The following is a 20,102-nucleotide window of genomic DNA, read 5'->3' as shown; positions in this document are numbered from 1 at the left end:
TGGGTGAAAGATTCCTGCATTACAGGGGGTTGGACAAGATGGCCCTCGTGGCCCCTTCCAACTCTATGAACCTATGTAGTAATAGTAATAATCAGTGCTTTTTTTCTTAAAAAAATGTTTAGGGGTGCTCTCATTTAGAATCAAGAAAACCACAATTTTATAGTTCAAATAGGGGGAAATAAATACAGTAAATGGACAAAAGTGCAAAGATTCACAACATGTTTAGGGGTATGGGTACCCCTGTGTCCCCCCAGAAAAAAGCACAGGTAATAATAATAATAATAAGTTGTTAATGGGCTGCTAAATAGCTCTGTCAGTGGAAGCATGAGACACTTCATCCCAGGGTTGTGGGTTCGAGTCCCACGTTGGGTGAAAAAAATCCTGCATTGCGAGGGGTTGAACTAGATAACCCTCGTGAACCCTTCTCACTCTATGAACCTATGTAATTGTAATAATAATAATAATAGTAATACGAAATAGCAACGGCAGGCGCTGCCTGAGCTGCCCAGAGCAGCCGGCGCCTCCGGCTCAGCCCACCGCGCAAGCGCGAGGCTTCCCTCCCTGTCTCCTAGCAACCGCCCGGACAGCTTTGTCCCCTTCACGTGACGCGGCCGTGGAGAGGGGGGCGGGGCGGGAAGAGGCAGCGGCGCGGTGAGCTCATAAGCCGGCGACGCTGCGTTGTTGCCGGAAGTGCCTTGCGCAGGAACTTCCGGCGGGACCTTGTAGTAGAAGCCGGAAGTCCAGGCTGAGACGGGGCAGGGATGGCTCTGTGGCTGCCGCGCTCCCGGGACCTGCGCGCGGGGCAGCAGGAAGACCTCCTCCCCCGGCCAGGCACTCAGGTACAGCCGCTTCTCCGGCAGAGACGCCGAGAGGCTCATCGGAAGGACTTGCTCCCCTTCTCCGAGAGGGGCGCTCGCAGGAACGGGGCAGCGGGGGGTCCGGTTCCTTCCCCTCCCTTGGTCGGTGGCGTCGCTCGAGGCGCCTTGGCGGGCCTGGCCTGGCTGCTGATCTCTCCTTATCCCCCCCCCGACTTCGTCACTTTGGCCCCCTGGAGTCTGAGGGTTGCCCCCTGTCCTGGATAATACAGGATTATTAGAAGCATGCTGTTGTTAATCGTGTCCGACTCTTCGTGACCCCATGGACCAGAGCACGCCAGGCACTCCTGTCTTCCACTGCCTCCCGCAGTTTGGTCAAACTCATGCTGGTAGCTTCGAGATCACTGTCCAACCATCTCGTCCTCTGTCATCCCCTTCTCTTTGTGCCCTCCATCTTTCCCAACATCAGGGTCTTCTCCAGGGAGTCTTCTCTTCTCATGAGGTGGCCAAAGTATTGGAGCCTCAGCTTCTGGATCTGTCCTTCCAGTGAGCACTCAGGGCTGATTTCCTTCAGAATGGATAGGTTGATATTCTTGCAGTCCATGGGACTCTCTAGAGTCTCCTCCAGCACCATAATTCAAAAGCATCAATTCTTTTGCGATCAGCCTTCTTTATGGTCCAGCTCTCACTTCCATACATCACTACTGGGAAAACCATGGCGTTAACTCTGCGGACCTTTGTTGGCAAGGTGATGTCTCTGCTTTTTAATTAGAAGCATAGCTGTCAACTTTTCCCTTTTCTTGCGAGGAATCCTATTCAGAATAAGGAAATTTCTCTTTAAAAAAGGGAAACGTTGACAGCTATGATTAGAAGCTCGGCTCTGCCCTCTCCGGTCCTGGAAGGATCCTTTTAAAAAGTCCCATATGCTCAGAGACTTTGCTTCTGTTCATTGGGGGAGATAGGAAGCCCAGAGCACTTGTTCTTTAGATGTCCCTTTTATGAAGAGGCACGTAGTGAGACCATTGATCCCCTGCTGGTGAGGCTCGCTGACCTCCGGGAAAAGCAAAAATTTGACCTTTGCCTGTTAGGCAAAGATCATAAGGCGACTCATTTGATCGCCATATTCTGTGTACAGATCTGTAGATGGAGACCATCCCCCAACCCAAACTAGTTCGTTAAGAAAATCCCCAAACTCAGTTCCATGGGTGACTCTGGATCATCTCTCGGTGGTAGCTTATCTTAAAGTTTTAAATGTCTATGCGCTTATCGCATTTATAAATTTTAAATTTATTGTTGTACATTGTTTTAAATGTTTGCTTTCCTTCTGGGATTGTACCCCCATGTGTGTTTTATAAGCTGGTCTCCGACCGTAATAAAAAAATTATCTACAGCATTATTATTATTATTATTGTGCCGCATTTCATTGTGAAAGTGCCACGTCCTGGAGAGTTTTGTCCTGTGTTTCAGGTCTCCTCTCTCTTTCTGTGCTAAGTTTGGGATCCTCTCCCAATGCATGCGTGTGAAAGGTTGTGTATTTTAAGCTCTGGGCTGCCAAGCGCAGGCAGAGTTACAAATCTATGGTTGTGTGCATAAGAGCGAGGGGGGGGAGAGAGAGAGAAATTGCATCCTGTTAGGCTGTAATAGATTGTAATGGGTTGCTTTGAAGTCGCTTCAGCGCCAGATGGGCGAAAAAATGCCCTCCTTTATTTTGCCAGAACAGAGGTGGCAAAATGGGATCTGGTTCTAAATCCAGCCTGCAGACGGTCCAGGAATCAGCGTGTTTTTACATGAGTAGAATGTGTGCTTTTATTTAAAATGCATCTCTGGTTTATTTGTGGAGCATAGGAAGTTCATATTTATTTTCAAAATGTAGTCTGGCCCCCCACAAGGTCTAAGGGACAGTGGACCGCCCCCCTGATGAAAAAGTTTGCCAACCCCTGATTTTAACTGTTTACAGTGGTCTTTAAGATAAGTTATACATTTCCCCCATTCCTTATTAAAATTTCAGTCTTTCTGATTCTTCCGGTCATTTTAGCCATTTCAGCATGGTACATCAACTTCATCTGCCATTCTTCTCTGGTAGGAACTTTATCTTCTTTCCATCTCTGGGCCAATTGGCCCACCTGCTGTATTCATTGAGACCTACATCAAGTAACCACTAAGGGCTGAAGCCATGCAGCTGCTTCATACACGTTTGCTTAGAAATAAACCCCCGTGTGTTCTTTTGAATGCATTCCTAAGTAAGCATGCCTAGGATTTCACACTTACCTGGGAGGAACCCCATTGAACTCAGTGGACTCTGCTGGATGGTACTGTTTGTTTCATAGGGCAATTGGGAGTACTTAATATTAATTACTTACCTTTTAGTACAGCCAGTTGTGAAGGATGAAACCTTCTTTTCTTCTGGCAGGGAAACCAAAGGAAACCAGGCTAACAGAGGTAGGGTGGAATGACCTGTTACTCCTACGCCACTTCATTCTCATCCTATTCCACTCACCTTTATGCAATCCCTTGTCTCCTAAGCCTGTCAGGCAACTTAGTACTGGCATGGAAATGCAACAGGCTGTCAGAGTGGAGAGATTGATCACTCCAAGCCTCTACCCACCAGCCTGCTTTGAAAGAAAGCATTTGTTTACTAGTGTGTTAAGAGGTAGTAGTAATAATAATAATTTATTATTTGTACCCCGCCCATCTGTCTGGGCCTCCCCAGCCACTCTGGGCGGCTTCCAACAAAGACCAAAAATACACTAAAATGTCACACATTAAAAACTTCCCTGAACAGGGCTGCCTTCAGATGTCTTCTGACTGTCAGGTAGTTGTTTATCTCTTTGACATCTGGTGGGAGGGTGTTCCACAGGGCGGGCGCCACTACCGAGAAGGCCCTCTGCCTGGTTCCCTGTAGCTTTGCTTCTCGCAATGAGGGAACCGCCAGAAGGCCCTCAGCGCTGGACCTCAGCATCCGGGCAGAATGATGTGGGTGGAGACGCTCCTTCAGGTATACTGGGCCGATGCCGTTTAGGGCATTAAAGGTCAACACCAACACTTTGAATTGTGCTCGGAAACGTACTGGGAGCCAATGTAGGTCTTTCAAGACTGGTGTTATGTGGTCTTGGCGGCCACTCCCAGTCACCAGTCTAGCTGCCGCATTCTGGATTAGTTGTAGTTTCCAGTAGCCCCATGTAGAGCGCATTGCAGTAGTCCAAGCGGGAGATAACTAGAGCATGCACCACTCTGGTGACACAGTCTGTGGGCAGGTAGGGTCTCAGCCTGCGTACCAGGTGTAGCTAGTAGACAGCTGCCCTGGATACAGAATTGACCTGCACCTCCATGGACAGCTGTGAGTTGAAAATGACTCCCAGGCTGCGAACCTGGTCCTGCAGGGGCACAGTTACCCCATTCAGGATCAGGGAGTCCTCCACATCAGCCCACCCCCTGTCCCCCAAGAACAGTACTTCTGTCTTGTCAGGATTCAACCTCAATCCATTAGCCGCCATCCATCCTCCAACCGCCTCCCGACACTCACAAAGAACCTTCACCGCCTTCACTGGTTCTGAATTGAAAGAGAGGTAGAGCTGGGTATCATCTGCATCTGATAGCTATGGAGGGGGTGGGTTCTTCTTCTCTGTAGTCAGCAGAGAAGTATAGTCTGCTATCTTTTTAAAAGCTTAGTAACTTTCGAGGGTTTATTCACAAAGTTGTTAATAGCATCCTTTAACTGCCTTCTTGCTATTTTTAGTGCATTTTTATGTTAAGATTCCAATGCTATTAATGATAGTGACTCCAGACCCAATGAGTGATATTTATTTTGGAATAATGTAAATGTCATCTCACCCCTGGAATGAGGATAGACCTGCGTTTGTGGAGCAGGTTAACCTGATCAGCTTTGCCAGAACTTTTTAATGGGTCAAAGCAAATACAGTGGTACGTCGGGTTAAGTACTTAATTCATTCCAGAGGTCCGTTCTTAACCTGAAACTGTTCTTAACCTGAAGCACCACTTTAGCTAATGGGGCCTCCGGCTGCCGCCGCGCTGCCAGAGCATGATTTCTGTTCTCATCCCAAAGCAAAGTTCTTAACCCAAGGTACTATTTCTGGGTTAGCGGAGTCTGTAACCTGAAGCATCTGTAACCCGAGGTACCACTGTATCGGCCTCATGCTGCCTCTTATTTTTATTTCTGGCATATTTCCTGAACTGACCAGCTCTGAGGGCTCTTGGATTGCCTCACAATTAAAGATAAATGTATCAAAATATAAAACCGTAGAGGCAAGAAAAGACAACATAAAGCCTTGTAATTAAATACATTTGTTGTAGCTTTAAGCCCCTGAGAAGCACAATTGCAATGGAGACCTGCTGTGAGTTGTGATGGTTGTATCCAATTTTGTCCCTGCACAAGTAGAAAAGACTTAAGTGTGTTCAATATTATTATTATTTTCTCCTCCTCCATGCTATCTTCTGCATGCCCTCACAATCTGCTTTTGCACAATCTGCATGCCCTCACAATCTGTTTTCTTCCTGCCCTATAGTTCTCCAGAGCAGATTTTGAGGGTTCCGTCTGGGAGGAGAAATATCCTTGACTGAACAGAAGTCCACTTGCCCAGTGTTACATTCCACCCTGTGTGTTTATATGTGGGGAATGAGGACACAAGGTTGCACATTTTTCTAGGTCTTTGCTTAGATACAAAGCACTCCTCTTATGTATCGGTTTTGTATACAGTCCCTTGGGCAAGCATGCATTTGAAAAATACTCTTCATTCATCTACACTCTACAGGCTGTGTAAATTCTGTCTGTTTCGCTCCCAAATAATCAAAGGGGTTTTTTTTCTTAACACAGATTTATGAAGGGATTGAATTGGCTTGTCAGCAGCAAAAGGAATTTGTAAAGAGTTCTGTGGAGTGCAAATGGAATTTAGCAGAAGCCCAGCAGAAACTTGGCAGTTTAGCGTTGCACAACTCCGAGTCCATGGACCAGGAAAATGCCAAAGCACAGACTGAAGCTGCAGAGTTGAAATGGAGGGAGGAAGAATGGCGGCGGAAGGAGGAGGTGTTAAAGCAAAAGGAAAGACAGGAGCTCTGGAATACAGATGTTGTTAGTAAAGAGGTATTTAATAAGGTATGGAACAATTCAGATTGCCTAAAACCAAGACACAGCCACAAAAGATGCATAGAAGCTGCAGAGCACTTTTAAAGCAGTTAGGTAACACATGTTACTACTGTACTGTACAGTGGTGCCCCGCAAGACGAACGCCTCGCAAGACGAAAAACCCGCTAGACGAAAGGGTTTTCCGTTTTGGAGGCGCTTCGCAAAACGAATTTCCCTATGGGCTTCCTTCGCAAGACGCAAGAACGCTTCGCTGCCGCCCGCCAGCATTTTAAAAGCCCCCGGGACAACGGAGTCTCCGCTGTCCTGGGGGCTTTTAAAATGCTGGCAGTCGGGAGGAAAGCCCTCCTGTCCCTGGAGCTTGCGGGGTGGGAGGTGGGGAGAAGGGCTTTTCTTCCCACCGCCAGCCTTCAGAACAGCCTTCTGAAGGCTGGCGGTGGGAAGAAAAGCCCTTGTCCCCCGTCCCCCCCCCCCAGCCTTCAGAAGAGGTCGGGGGACAGACTGTCCCCGGACCTGGTCTGAAGGCGGTTTCCATAGGAACGCATTGATTGATTTTCAATGCATTCCTATGGGAAACCGTGCTTTGCAAGACGAAAAACTTGCAAGAAGAAAAAACTTGCGGAATGAATTAATTTCGTCTTGCGAGGCACCACTGTATCTCAATGCTGTCCAATGCCCACAGTTCTGCCAGTACAGTCATACCTCGGGTTGCGAACGTGATCCTTGTGGGAGGCACGTTCGCAACCAGCAGCACTGCGTCTGCACATGCGCGTGATGTCAATTTGTGCTTCTCCACGAGCGCCAAAACCCAGAAGTAACCTGTTCCGGTACTTCCAGGTTCGGCACAGTCTGCAACCCGAAAACACACAACCCGCAGCATTCGTAACCCGAGGTATGACTGTATTAATTTCAGTTGGTTTAGGCACATCTAACTCAGTATAGGAGTGAGCTGCTAAAAGTTCTTGTTCTGCTGCATCCCAGAAATCATCTCGGAAGAGTGCTGCTGTGGGTATTCAGATTTCAAACAATGTATTTCGTATCAGAGAAGCAGGGTATGTTTCACAAGTCAACTAAGCTTAGACTACTGTGTGTTAACTTGCCTTGTTCCCATTGACTTTTCGTAGGCAGACTTAATACAGTCTCCACCCACCTGAGAGTAAGCCCCATTGAATTCAATTGGACTCCTGAGTAGGCATGGTTAGGTTTGCACGGTTGAACTGGCGAATGAATGATTCAAATTCAGACCAAAGAGTTAATGAGAAAGCCACTCTGGAATTTTAAATAGCACATGTGCCAGGTCTTTAAAATTCAAGCTCTTATGAAATAAAAGCTGTAAAGACATTATGCACAACCTGAACTAGGAGTAATTTGCAAAGGGTCTGATTTTCCTCACAACCTGCCCTCCAAAATAGTTTCTTCTTTGAACTGAGTTATTTGGGAAACTGCTGATCAGCTGCTAAAGGCTGCATTCACACAACACGCAAATTAAGTCTTCTTGTGGCTGAGCTAAGCTAAATGTGTTGTCTGAATCAGGACCTGTAACCCAGATTTATTCTTGGCTATAGCTCACGCTTAACCACAAGTCCTTGTTCATATAACACGCTAAGCCAAATCTTGACTTAGCCTGATGTGGTGCTAGCAGCAAAGAGGATTGTGGAGGAGCCGATGGTTGCCTTAACATGCCATGCAAACCATACCTGTTTGTGATCTGGAATTATCTGTCTTCTGCAACAGATACTCTTGACATCTTCCACTGATAAGTGACTCCTGAACAATTGCAGCGTTGTAATAATTTCTTGCTAAGTATTGTGATGGGGTAGATAATTAACCAACACTGAAATTCTGTTTGCCAGAGTTTTATTAATCAAATGAAAAGGAAAGAAACGGAAGATGATGCAACAAAATCATTCATGCAAAAACATGAGCAGAAGATTAGGCATTTTGGTAAGCTTATATTTGGTTATTTTTCTTAGCCTCTGTTTATCATGAGCTGTAACATCACACCAGCACTGTATATTCACATTTTAGAAAGTGAAGCAATTTGCTTTAAGTCCTTAGGATTCTTGGGCTTGCATTTTATATGGTAGTAGTGCCATCCTTAGGTGACTGAGCTGAACCCTATGGGAATCAGACCACTGTTAAATTCATAGTTTGGGGGGGAGCACAGCATGGCTAACTTTTATGGTGATTTTATAGACAACTTTGAGCTCAAGTCACATAAGACTATTTTTTAATTTGAAAAAGAACTATTTTGGTTGCATCTCATTGTTTTTCCAGGCATGTTGAGCAGATGGCTTGACAGTCAGAGATTTCTCTCTGAGCACCCATACCTTGTCTGCGAAGAAACAGCTCAATACCTCCTTTTATGGTGCTTCCATCTAGAAGCTGAACAGGTATAATTTACATGCCATTCTACTTTGAAATGGAGAAAGGTGTACAAATAGATCGGTTTCCGGTTTTATCCTTCCATCTGGTTCTAGAGATCAAGACTGTTCTGAAACCTAGAATGCTCTGGTGAGGACCAGTAGCCTATCACTGCATGTTAATGTCATCTTATCTGCTAGATTGAACCATCAAGAAATCAGCAGAGGGTAAAATGAAGGTGTAATATGACCTCGCAATCCCTGCACTAATAAACATATCTTCTCTTTCATTAATCTGTGGAGGGAAAAATGTAGTCTCAGATAAACTACATGTTGAGATTTCACAAACAATAAGTACATTTTTTTAAGGAGGTCTTTTGCCCTGAACTCAGCTAGGTTTATTATTGTCCTCCTGCAAGCTGTGAACTGGCTTTCTCAAGCAAGCATCTGCCAAGGAAGTTTTTCATTTTGAAATTGCACCATGATAGCTGCAGCTCCTCACGGCATTGACCCACCCTTTGCTTTGCTGCTGCTCTTAAAAGGTGATGATTCACCTCCCATTCAGTTGTGTTAGATCGTACTTTTAAAATTAATGCCAGCCATGGGGGCACTTGGAGAGGAGAGTGTTCCTGGTGCTACAAAGCCCCAATAGGCAGCTGCTTGTTTAGCTTTCTCACTCAGCTCAGTGCTATAGACACACCTTTACTTTAAAATGTCTTTGTTAACTTGCAAATTTGGTTCTTTTTGTCTCGTTTGCTTTGTTTGTCACACCCTGAGCTCTTTGGAAGAGTGTGATTTGAATGGCTTCCATGTGGTTCTTTGGTAATCTATAGCAGTTTAAGATGCCAAACTTGCTTGGCTTCAGACAATACCAACCAAACTATTATGGGACAGCAAATCATTTCTGTCTACAAACCTAAGACTTTGCAACTTGATAAAAGTTTGATCTACCTATGGGCCTATTAAGTTTTTGCTTTACCCCACGTCAAGGGTGGGTAAACCAGCTTTCTAGAAGTTCATGGCCATCTCTGACCATCGGCCATGCCGGCTGGGGCTGGTGGGAATTAGGCTGAAGAGCCACAAGTTCCCCATCCCTGCCCTGTGTGTTTTTAATAGCAGATCTTCCTGTACACCTGCTGTGAGCTAATGGCTTCAGATACGGTTTATTTTTATCTATATGTAAAAGTATGAATTGCAAAGAGATTAAAATGTGTAGGTACCTTGCATTCCTCCCCACGGACCCTTGGAAATCTCCCTATCTCTGAGAACTGACTCTCAAAAGGCTTGTTGTGCGATGCGTGAGACTCAGCTTTGCAACAATAAGCCATAACTAGGGCTGGGAGATATAGCTATATATTGTCCAAAACTGGTTGGACGTCCATATCATGATTTGGTTTCATAATTTTTGACCTGGGAATATATTGCAAATCATGATGTGTGTGTGTGCTTTGTAAAAATCACAATGTGGGGGAAATTGCAAAGCCAGCCAAGGCTTCTCTTGATTCCTGCAGCCCCTGTTGATTTTGCCAGCTCAGTTCTTCCCTGCTTCCGACAAGAGGCAGCAAATCACAAGAGCAGGCGCTGGCAAAAATCACGATGCAGAAAAACCCGTGAAGCCAGCCAATGCCTTTGCATGGCTCCATCCTTATTTCAGGCAACGTGCTGTATCGGTATATTGCGATGTTCAGCTGGTGATATATTAATGCTGTTGAAAACCAGATATCGCCCAGCCCTAGCTATAACATAAGCTTAATTGCAGCTAGCCGTGTATAGCTACACACACATACACACACACACAACCATGAAGGGGATATGTTGTTGGTTCCTTACGTATTGATTTCACCTTATTTTCAGAAAGGCGCTCTGATGGAACAAGTAGCTCACCAAGCAGTGGTAATGCAGTTTATTATAGAAATGGCCAAAAGCTGTAACGTGGATCCACGAGGATGTTTCCGTCTATTTTTCCAAAGAGCTAAAGTAAGTTGGGCTTTCTTTGTGTGTGTTTTTAAATTGTGTTTTATAAACTAGAATAATGTTATACAAATAAGTACCGTATTTTTCGCTCTATAACACGCACCCGACCATAACACGCACATAGTTTTTAGAGGAGGAAAATCCGTAGGCATGCCACCCGTAGGCATTCCCTCCATAACACGCACAGACATTTCCCCTTACTTTTTAGGAGGAAAAAAGTGAGTGTTATGGTGCAAAAAATACGGTATATCAAGTTTTCTCATGTCATACGTATATCACAAAAATAGCATAATAAATGGGGGGAAATATCTGCAAAATATTAGTGGTCAATGTCTGAGTCCTTGGTTTATGAATTGGTTTAAATAATTAGGAAGAAGGAGAAGGGGAGAAGAGAGTGGCAGGCGGGGTGGGGTCGGGTGGTTATGCTTCTATTATTCTACTTAGCGGGGTTGTATGGGTTCTCTTACTCTTCACTTCTTGTATTTCCTTGGTGGTGAGAGAGGTTTGGTGTGGTTGATTGTCTTTGGGTAAGTTGGGCTTTCTATTTAGGGTGGAGCATGCTGAATAGTTTTGAGGAATCCATTCGATCCCTAGCAGAAGGTTCGTTTTAGATGCTAAAATGCCTATTCTGGTCTGATAATTAAGCTTATTTATAACTTCCCTGGCCACAGAAACTTTGGATGAGATCCAGCCTAGGGGATGAGCAAGCACCTGCTCCTACAAAGGGATTTCCTCTTCCCCTCTTCTTCCGTACATTCTCCCTCAAAATCTGCTTTTAAGGGTTGGGGGCAGATTTGGGAGGCATGCAGGGGGCTGTGGGGGAGAGGGACAAACTGGAAGTCCCTTTGGGCAAGCAGGCAGATGTCACTGTATGTTGCTTTTTTTTTTCCAGCACAGGGTGAAAAAAACTATTTAATTGCTTGTTGTTTGTTTGACAGACGGGAGAAGAAGGCTATTTGGAGGCTTTTAAAAATGAACTTGAAGCATTCAAATCGAGAGTGAGGTTTTGTTCACAGTCTCAGAACTTTCAAGCTAATCCTGCTCAGAATCCTTCATTTTATCCTGATTTCAATTGTATAGGAGGGCTTGCATCCTTTCCACAGGTAAGTCTTAACTTTTTTTATAGTGAATGGGTAGCTGGCCTAAGATGCTTTTGTCATCCTTCCCTTTGAGCGCCTTGCTAGAAAAATGTTTGTTTCCTCTTCCTACCTTAAAATGGTTTGGGGGAGAGGAGAGGGGGTAATATGCCTAAAATATTAGAATTTTTTTCCTGTGGGCTGAAAATGGCAAAACTAGCACTTATTCAAGCGAAGAGACTTTTGTATCCAGTGTGTATAACTGGACTGTACAGTATTGCTTCCAGCCGTTCGCACTCAAATAGCACCATCCCAGAGGTGTACTGAATTAAGTTTAGTCCCCAAATCACAGGCAAGCAGTGTTGCACATTCATTGCATGGGAACGTAGAATAAGGTTCGTTTTCCACCTGTCTGTTCTGGGAATTGTGGCTGTAGGATGAGCCATGTGAAACCAGACCCGTCAATCCCCGTGCAGCTGTTTAAAACCCGTCTACTCAGTTTTCCTGCTTTGGTCTGTGGTTAATACGGACGCAGGTGGCGCTGCAGTCTAAACCACTGAGCCTCTTGGGCTTGTCAGCGGTTCAAATCCCTGCGATGGAGTGAGCTCCTGTTGCTCTGTCCCAGCTCCTGCCAACCTGGCAATTCAAAAGCACACCAGTGCAAGTAGATAAATGGGTACTGCTGTGGTGGGAAGGTAAACGGCATTTCTGTGCGCTCTGGTTTCCTTCACGGTGTCCCATTGTGCCAGAAGTGGTTTAGTCTTTCTAGCCACATGACCCGGAAAGCTGTCTGTGGACAAATGCCAGCTCCCTCGGCCTGAAAGCGAGATCAGTGCCGCAACCCCATAGTCGCCTATGACTGGACTTAACCATCCAGGGGTCCTTTACCTTAATACAGATGCTTTGGAGTCAAGTTGGGGGTGATGTCTTTCCTGGCTTCGGCAGACTGACATTTCTAGGTTATGAATACTTACTACATAGCTTACTGGTTCATTATATGTATGCACTTTCTGCACTCAGAATGGTACATAGGGTCATCCCGTCCCCCGTTTATCCTCATAACTTCCCCATCAGGTAAATGTAGCTGAGAGATAGTGACTCATCCGGTGAACTTTGTGTCTGAACAGAGATTTGAACTTGGGTCATCCTGATCTAAGACCTATAGCACATATGCCCCTGTTTCTATTTTTTCCAGTCCATGGAGTGATTCAGTACAGTTTTAACTTTCCAGCCACCATCTGTCTCTCCCCACTCAGCCCCTGGTTCATGTTAGCCATCGCCCCATGCATGAACTTTCCGGTAGCCAATATGAAACTATTGGATGAAGTGGCTCTCATCAGATTCTTGAGGAGTTCCTCAGATTACTTGCCTTGAAGATGTATGCAGTAAGTCTCAGCCTTCCCTGGACGTTGCTATTGCTTCTTACCCTGTCCGTGTTTCTGAATCTGTGCAAGGCCAGCTCTGATTTCTGCATCAAAAGAACTGTTTCGTAGCCTTGCACAAAGCTCCTGGCTTAGCTCTGGGCAGTAGCTAGTAATTGCTCAGAAGACGAAAACAGGGAGACTGCTGGTATACTATGAGACTGGATGGCGACTATACTACGGTTGAATGTTGCAAAATAAATTGTTCAAAACCCTACAGGTGATTAGGAGGCAGGAAGTTTTCTGCGACTCAAACCGGAGTTTTGTGTCTAGTTCCTGTCTTCAGCTGACTTCTTTCTTGTTCTCTTCTTGGTTACAGAATGCAGATTCACTTCAGGGCTGCAGTTTGAACTCCGTGGTACACAGAGACGAAGACGAACCTAAAATGATGGATACAGTATAGAATTCCTAAGACTGAGCCCAAGTTCTCTTATTAACAAAAAGAAGAATGTGGCAAATTTCCTAGACTTATTTTTATGGGTACTGCACTTTATTTTGAGTGTTTGTTTTTGGGAGAGAGGGTATTCCAGAAACACACTTGTCTTTCTGTTGGAAAATGTGCTGCTATGTTTTTTGGGGTTTTTTAGGAGAGGGGGATTATTGTGTGTTACTGAATGTGAAACTGGATGTTTTTCTGCTACTACTAAACCTTGCCTTTTTAATTTTAGGAATCCAAGTTTGAAAAAGAATCTGCACAGTTGCAATGTTTACAATTGATTGATTCTAGAAGGAATCTGCTTTAATCTTATTAGGAATACCCTTGTCTCCCTTGGGATACTAAAAATCACTGTAAAGCATTCTGTTGCTTGCATGGTTGATGCTCAGATCTGATTTTATCATGAGTAGCAATATATCAGTGGTTGCTATCAACTTTGCAGATCTGAATGGCTCAGATAAAAGCACTGGCCTTTTAACTCTGTTACAGGGATTGTTTTTGGAAAAAATACCTTTTAATATTTTGTTTTGCCACTTTTATGTCTTGATGTGTAAGTGGCCACAATTTCTTATAATGAAATTATAAAACAGTATTTTCTAGAGACACACTCATGAAAAAAACTTCTTTCCTTGACACAACTGGCTAAAACTATCAGCCATTAGTGAGAGAGGAGAAGACAAATCAATACTAATTGGCTACCTTTGTACCTAAAAAAAAAAGTGTATTATTCTGTGATGATGTCTTTAAAATGAGCATTTAAGGGCATTCAGGTGCCAAACTGATTTGACCTTGTTTTCAGTTAAGTGTTGTGAGTGTGACACTTAAAATCTATTTTGGAAGGGTAGCTGTGCATTGGGACATGTCATCAGTTGGCAGTTTTAAAACCAAAACATCTCCAATGCTGTTGTCAGTGTAGGCTGAGCTCTGTTCTCTATCCCCTGTGTTTTGTTTATGTGATACCCAAAGTATATAAGACCACTAGAGGTGGGCGATATTTCAGTTCAGCATCTGAAACCAGTATGAAGTTCAGGTTGCAATACCGGTTCTGGACTTTCAGAGCTGGCAAGACATCGCTCCCATCTGCCTGCACTGTGTTGGTTGTGGCCGGGGAGCCATGCAAATCGCCAGCTCAAATTGCGTGCTCGCCCGCCTGCGCATTTGCCCTCGCCCAAGCAAGCGGGACAGGCTGTGTCTTTCCTCCTGGTTAGTCGTTCCTCCTGCAACAACCTGGGAGGAAAGAGGCACCTGCCCCACTTGCTCAGGCAAAGGCAAAATGCGCAGGCAAGCAGAGCACCTTCTTGGCTCCCTGTCCTGAGGCCGGGGCTGCGCTGTAGAGGGAGGGAGGGAGTGGGCAGGAGTCCCTTTGCCCGAGCAAGTGGGCAGCCTCCTTCCATTCCTCCTGGTCGCTCCTCCCTCCCTTCACAGCCCAGCTGCTTTTTCAGCCTTCTTCAGTGTTATTTCAGATATCGTGATCTATCAGGACATTGGGGTATATCACGACATCGGAGTATATCACGATGTTGAATATCAGATATCGCCCAGCCCTAAAAACCACCATTTCTCATCCAGTTATCACGCACTGCTTCCACTTAGCCAAACCAGGGATGTAGGTCTGTGTGTTGAAAACATGAACGTGCTGCTAGCTTTTTCTACCAGTGCACAGCCATGTTTACTAAGTGTGTCTTAATCAGCGAAGCACCTCGGGTTGCGTCAGTCCCAGAATCAGGAAGGTACTGTAGGATCTGATGCGATAAGTTCTTTCGTTTGACTCTGCTCCCTTGCTCTGCCCAATAAGTAGAGGAAAAGCATACAAGGCTATAGCTAAGTTCCTAAGAAACAAGATACATGCAGGGAGCAGCCTTCCATGTGCACAGTGGGGATTGTGTCTGTCGTCTGTCCACTGTCAGGGGGACAAACGGCTTTTTCCGCAAAACAGCGGTTCTCCTGGCATTCCCGTAATTTATTTGGATATTGGCCTACATGTGGAACATAATTCCCTCCTCTAACATTTCCTGCTTAAATATAAATCACTCCCTTCCACTGCGGCTGGACTTTGCAGTTAAAAGGAAACGAAGGTCGCTTGTTTCCTTGGACATGATTATTGTCAAGCCCAATATACAACAGGAGAAGTCTGAGAGGCTAGTTGAGATTGTGAGATGTGATGAGAGAGAATCATGAATACAGCTATTTTACGTTTGGTGTGGGTGGGTGCAAACAATGTTAGACTCCTGGATGCCTCGAACAAAAGGGATGGTGGTCAAGAATACATGAGTTTCTAGGGACTGCATAGTAAAACTGAGTGCTTGCATGTAAAAGCTTCTTCCATGTAAAAGATGGTGTTTTGAATAGTAATTCCCTTGAATAATCTTGTTGTATATATGAAATAAAAAATTATTCAATTGTATATTGGAAAAATTATGAATCCCAGAGACCAGGGAATATTTTGGGCAGAAGCAGAAAACTTTCAGCAAGGGATTAAAGATGCTAGAATTTATTATTCTGCTGCCTGTGGAACCAGTGTAAAAGACAAAAGCAGATGGGCCTTGGTAATATTAGGTTCTACGCTACGCAGTGTTAACCGCCTGCTTGAGCAGTAGAAATCCACTTGTGAAACTAGACTTCTGATTTCTCTCCTCCCTCCTATTTGCCTCCCAATCTGCTCTGGAGAGTTCCCAAACTATTGTGATGGGGAGAATATTTGGCATTGGGTATAAAAGCTAAAGGGACAGACATTAACTGTGATGTAAAGTTATGTAATTTTACCTTCGAATCATAGAATTGTTGAGTTGGAAGGGTCCCCGAGGGTCATCTAGTCCAACCTCATGTGATGCAGGAATCTCAGTTAAATCATACATTACAGATGGCCATGCAACCTCCAAGGAAGGAGAGTCCATCACCTCTTGTGGGAGTCTGTTCCACTGTCAAACAGCTCTGTCAGAAAGCTCTTCCTGATGTTTAGTCGGAATCTCCTTTCTTGTAACTTGAATCCATTGGTTCAGGTCCTTGCTTCCAGGGCAGGAGAAAACAAGCTCGCTCTATCTTCCATGTGGCAGCCCTTATGAGAGCCATCTTCAAATATCTTATCTCCTCTCAGTCTCTTCATCCCCAGGCTAAACATACTCTCCCAACCGTTCCTCATCAGGCTCGGTTTCCAGACCCTTGATCATCTCGGTTGCCCTCCTTGGCACACCTTCCAGCTTGTCAACATCCTTCTTAAATTGTGTTGCCCAGAACTAGATGCAGTATTCCAGGTGTGGTCTGACCAAGGCAGAATAGAATGGTACTGTTACTTCCCTTGATCTGGACACTCAACTTCTGTTGATGCAGCCTAGAATAGCATTAGCTTTTCTGCTATTGCTTCACACGGTTGACGCAGATTAAGCCTGCGGTCCACCAAGATCCCTAGATCAGCAGTTCTCAACCTGTGGGTCCCCAGATGTTGTTGGGCTACAACACCCATCATCCCTGAGCTCTGGCCTTGCTAGCTAGGGGTGATGGGAGTTGTAGTTCAACAACATCTGGGGACCCACAGGTTGAGAAAGGCTGCCCTAGATCCTTTTCGCATGTACTATTGGCAAACCAGCTGTTCCTTAACTGATATGTGTGCAGCTGGTTTTTTCCTGCCTAAGTATAGAACCTTTATCGTGAGCCAAGCACATCTGCTTTGCAATCTTTGCTTACTTTCAGGGGGTTGGGGTTGCATTTCTCCTTTGGAAGCTTCATGGATGCCATTTTTCCACAGCAATGCAGTACTTTTAATCCTAGGTACAGTGCATTCTGGAATCAAGTCCTGATGAAGACTGCTACCAACTGCACAAGGACAGGTCTGGCTTTACGTTAGCTGCCAAAATGAAATTGCATAGAAGATAAACAAACAAAATACATAAGATTACAAACCAGGTGGAAACAATATGTGACCAAATGCAAGACGTCTGTAGAATTCTTGATGAAAGTGAGATTTGTTCAGAAATGGAGAACAATGTGGATTTTGCAAAACTCACTTGCTTAGTAAAAGGCACAGGGGGGAATAACAGATCCCTGTGGAATCTTTCTTAAGTTGTCTTTAGCTAAGCAGGGATTGGAGCGATCCATTACTAGTGCATAATTTTTAATGTTCCCATGGCACAAATATGTTGAGTTCTTGGACAGGATTCTGATTATACTGCTAGCATGATCACTGCGGCTTTCTGTGCTCTGCCTTGGTCTCTCGGTGAATTCATTGAACAATAATTGTCACACGGTCTTTTCAACAAAGAATACCCAACAGAAGTGAGAGAATCTGCATTGCATACAGAGTCTGGGTAGCATGAAACTCGCCACCCATGTCTCTTCCTTTACTCTTCCGGTACGAATTTTTCTGTAAATCGCGCTTGACTTGAAAACGATCAGAAGTTTGCCAGTGTTTCAAGCACGTGCGTCAGTCAGCAAGGCTTCCACATTTCACTTTCCTGGGATTTCTAGCAGTATTGTAGTTCCAAGTGTCAAATGGGGTGGGAAATATGGGAGAAATACATTCGTTTGTATTAACATCGCCAATTCCAAACTTAGGTGTTCATTGAAACCAAGACAGCTTCCATAGAAGTGTGCTTAGCATTCCTGCCTTAGGGCTGTTTCACGCACAAGCCAACTTGGATTTGTCGTCGAGCGCACTCAAAAAGCTCCAGATATCATTACTTCTTGACAAATGTAGGGGCATGGTACGTGGGCAGACTAATATGTTTCTGTTGCAATCGGCTGAAAACAGGAGCATAGCTTCAAACACAATGTGTGAAACAGCCCTCAAGCAACAGTATTCTGGCCTTCTCTCAACACTCAAGAATCAGTAGAAAAGGTTGGGCCAAGTTAAAAGAAACAGGGGAGCAAAAATACGCGGTGGTCTTTGATCTGACCCCGCCACCACTATTCTATGTAAGCGGGATTCGAATGCGTATTTGGCCACATTTCTAGTTTTCTCACAATACTGTTGAGACGGGTTGTAAATACTTAGATGCTAGAGGGGCAAAAGCATCACATGGGTGAAACCAGACATATTGTACCCAACCTTCTTCATTTGAAAAACAGAAATAAGACACTTGTCGTTAAAGTAAGCTGCAGTTCTGCTTTCATTCGTCCAAAGCAAGTTTAATTAAGTGGTACAGCAAAAGCTCTTTAACATTTTTCCAGTCTGTGGAAGTTTGACGAGCCCTTCTCTAGGCAATACAGTTTGGCTTTGTAACGTCTTTAAAAAAGCAGCTAACTCGAAAGCCTTAATAGGAGAATAATGCGACAAAATATTGCTTCACAGTAGGACTGTCTTGTCCGAGTTTTGAAAATAAAATACAACTTGCTGTTAATAAAGTGTACTTTTGTTGTGATGCATGTTTCATTTGATAGCAAACTTTTAAGCTCTATCAAGTTCTGTGTGCCTGTGATGGATGGGGCAAAGGAAGATGGAACGACTCATGTAACTTCCCTTTGTGCAGTGCATGGATTGCATCCCCCCCCCCCAATAAACCAGTACAATCCTCTATCCAGGCAAATGAGAACATAGTTCAAGGATGCAGTCAAGCCAGGCAAAAGAGGGTGTGGAGCCAGCCAAGGAGGAGTTGAGAGGTCTGGAGGGAAAGGGCATAGCATGGGGGGACAAGGGGAGCTGTGGCCCCAGGTGCACAATTTTGAGGGGGGCATGAACCGGGTGCACCCACGCAGAGATCCTCATATCCCCCTGCCCCGCCTTCTGCCGGTGGTCTCGAAGCCCTGGTGCCCAGCCTTGCCTCACCGCCGTGTCCCTGGCTCCCTCGCTGAATGGCTGCCCGGCCAGTGCTTGCTCGGATGCTGAGCGGGCACGAACAGAAGGAAGTGGGCAAGGTGCAGCCCCAGCGTGGCCCAATCTGTCTCTTCTCTCCACAGGCATCAGGGGGATTTGCCCGCCAAGGGCTGTGTCAGCTGGCTGGGCTCCCCCTGTGTGGTGGGCAAGCGGTGCTGCACAATCCCACTTGGCTTTGGTGGCAAGGGCTGGGCTGGCACGGCAGGCTCCAGTCACCCTCTGTGTCCTGCCCCTACCAAGTGCATGCCCCGGGCACCAGCAAATGCTGCTATGCCACTGCTGGTGGGTGCATTTGGTCTCTGTGCCTGAAGTCCCTTGCCCCTTTTCTGGCTGGCTGGAAGCAATTTACCTGACCTAGGAAAAGCAAACCAGCAAGGGTCCATCAGTTTTGGTTTGGGGGGGGGCTGCTGACTCTCTGCATCTGCTTCCTTGTCTAGTGCTGGCCCTGGGGGCCTGCCCTCCACAGCTGACAGCATTCCCCTGGTATGTGGGGTGTGCATTCAGTTCAACAAAGGGCCATTCTGAAAGCCAGCAGATTCTGGCTCCCTGCTATTTGGAAAGTTAGGGCTCCTTTGCCCTTCCTTACTCATCCCTCTGCGAACATATTTTTGGGGGGTGGAAAGTTCAAAGTACAGGACAATGAAACAGCGAGACTAATGGTGTGATGCAAGTAGGAGGATTGCAGCAATGCGGGCTGGTGAAGCAAGTTGTGTGTGTGCATGCAACACACACGAGACAACAGCAACACAAGCAAACTATCCTGATGTTGCAGCAGGATTCGCTGTGCAAACAAAACGGAAGACACTCTCATCTGGACTAATTCTCAAGTTAAAGGAGCATACAAATGCTGAACTCAGGCACTACAAGACAATGTATCAGAGATATAATAGTAATATAATAATAATGATTTTACTATTTATACTCTGCCCACCTGATGGTCACATTACAAGGTGATGCAGCAATACTGCTAAGTCCTTACTATAGAAGGTTTTTATAATGATAAAAGTATTTAGAATCAGAGAAGCAAAGTCCAGTCCTGACTTCTGAGTAAGAAGTTGTAAGAATTACTTCTCCCCCAGAGCACTGAACACTTTGAACTGATAAGGCCGGTTG

At 45.2% G+C, this 20,102-nt stretch overlaps 1 protein-coding gene across 1 annotated transcript; it reads left to right on the top strand.

The window, feature by feature from the left end:
- The first annotated feature begins 705 nt into the window (after positions 1 to 705).
- Positions 706 to 15,587, top strand: CDC37L1 (cell division cycle 37 like 1, HSP90 cochaperone). The gene is made up of 7 exons (XM_053371141.1): positions 706 to 839; positions 5,647 to 5,925; positions 7,767 to 7,857; positions 8,191 to 8,306; positions 10,131 to 10,253; positions 11,189 to 11,353; positions 13,067 to 15,587. Exons 1-7 carry the CDS (start codon positions 762 to 764, stop codon positions 13,148 to 13,150), a joined length of 936 nt encoding a protein of 311 aa, XP_053227116.1. The 5' UTR covers positions 706 to 761; the 3' UTR covers positions 13,151 to 15,587.
- Positions 15,588 to 20,102: the final 4,515 nt, after the last annotated feature.

This window comes from Podarcis raffonei, chromosome 17 (genome assembly GCF_027172205.1).
Source record: "Podarcis raffonei isolate rPodRaf1 chromosome 17, rPodRaf1.pri, whole genome shotgun sequence".
Classification (NCBI taxonomy): domain Eukaryota; kingdom Metazoa; phylum Chordata; class Lepidosauria; order Squamata; family Lacertidae; genus Podarcis; species Podarcis raffonei.
The sequence above is the reverse complement of the archived record's forward strand: the minus strand, read 5'-3'. Positions and strand labels throughout refer to the sequence as shown.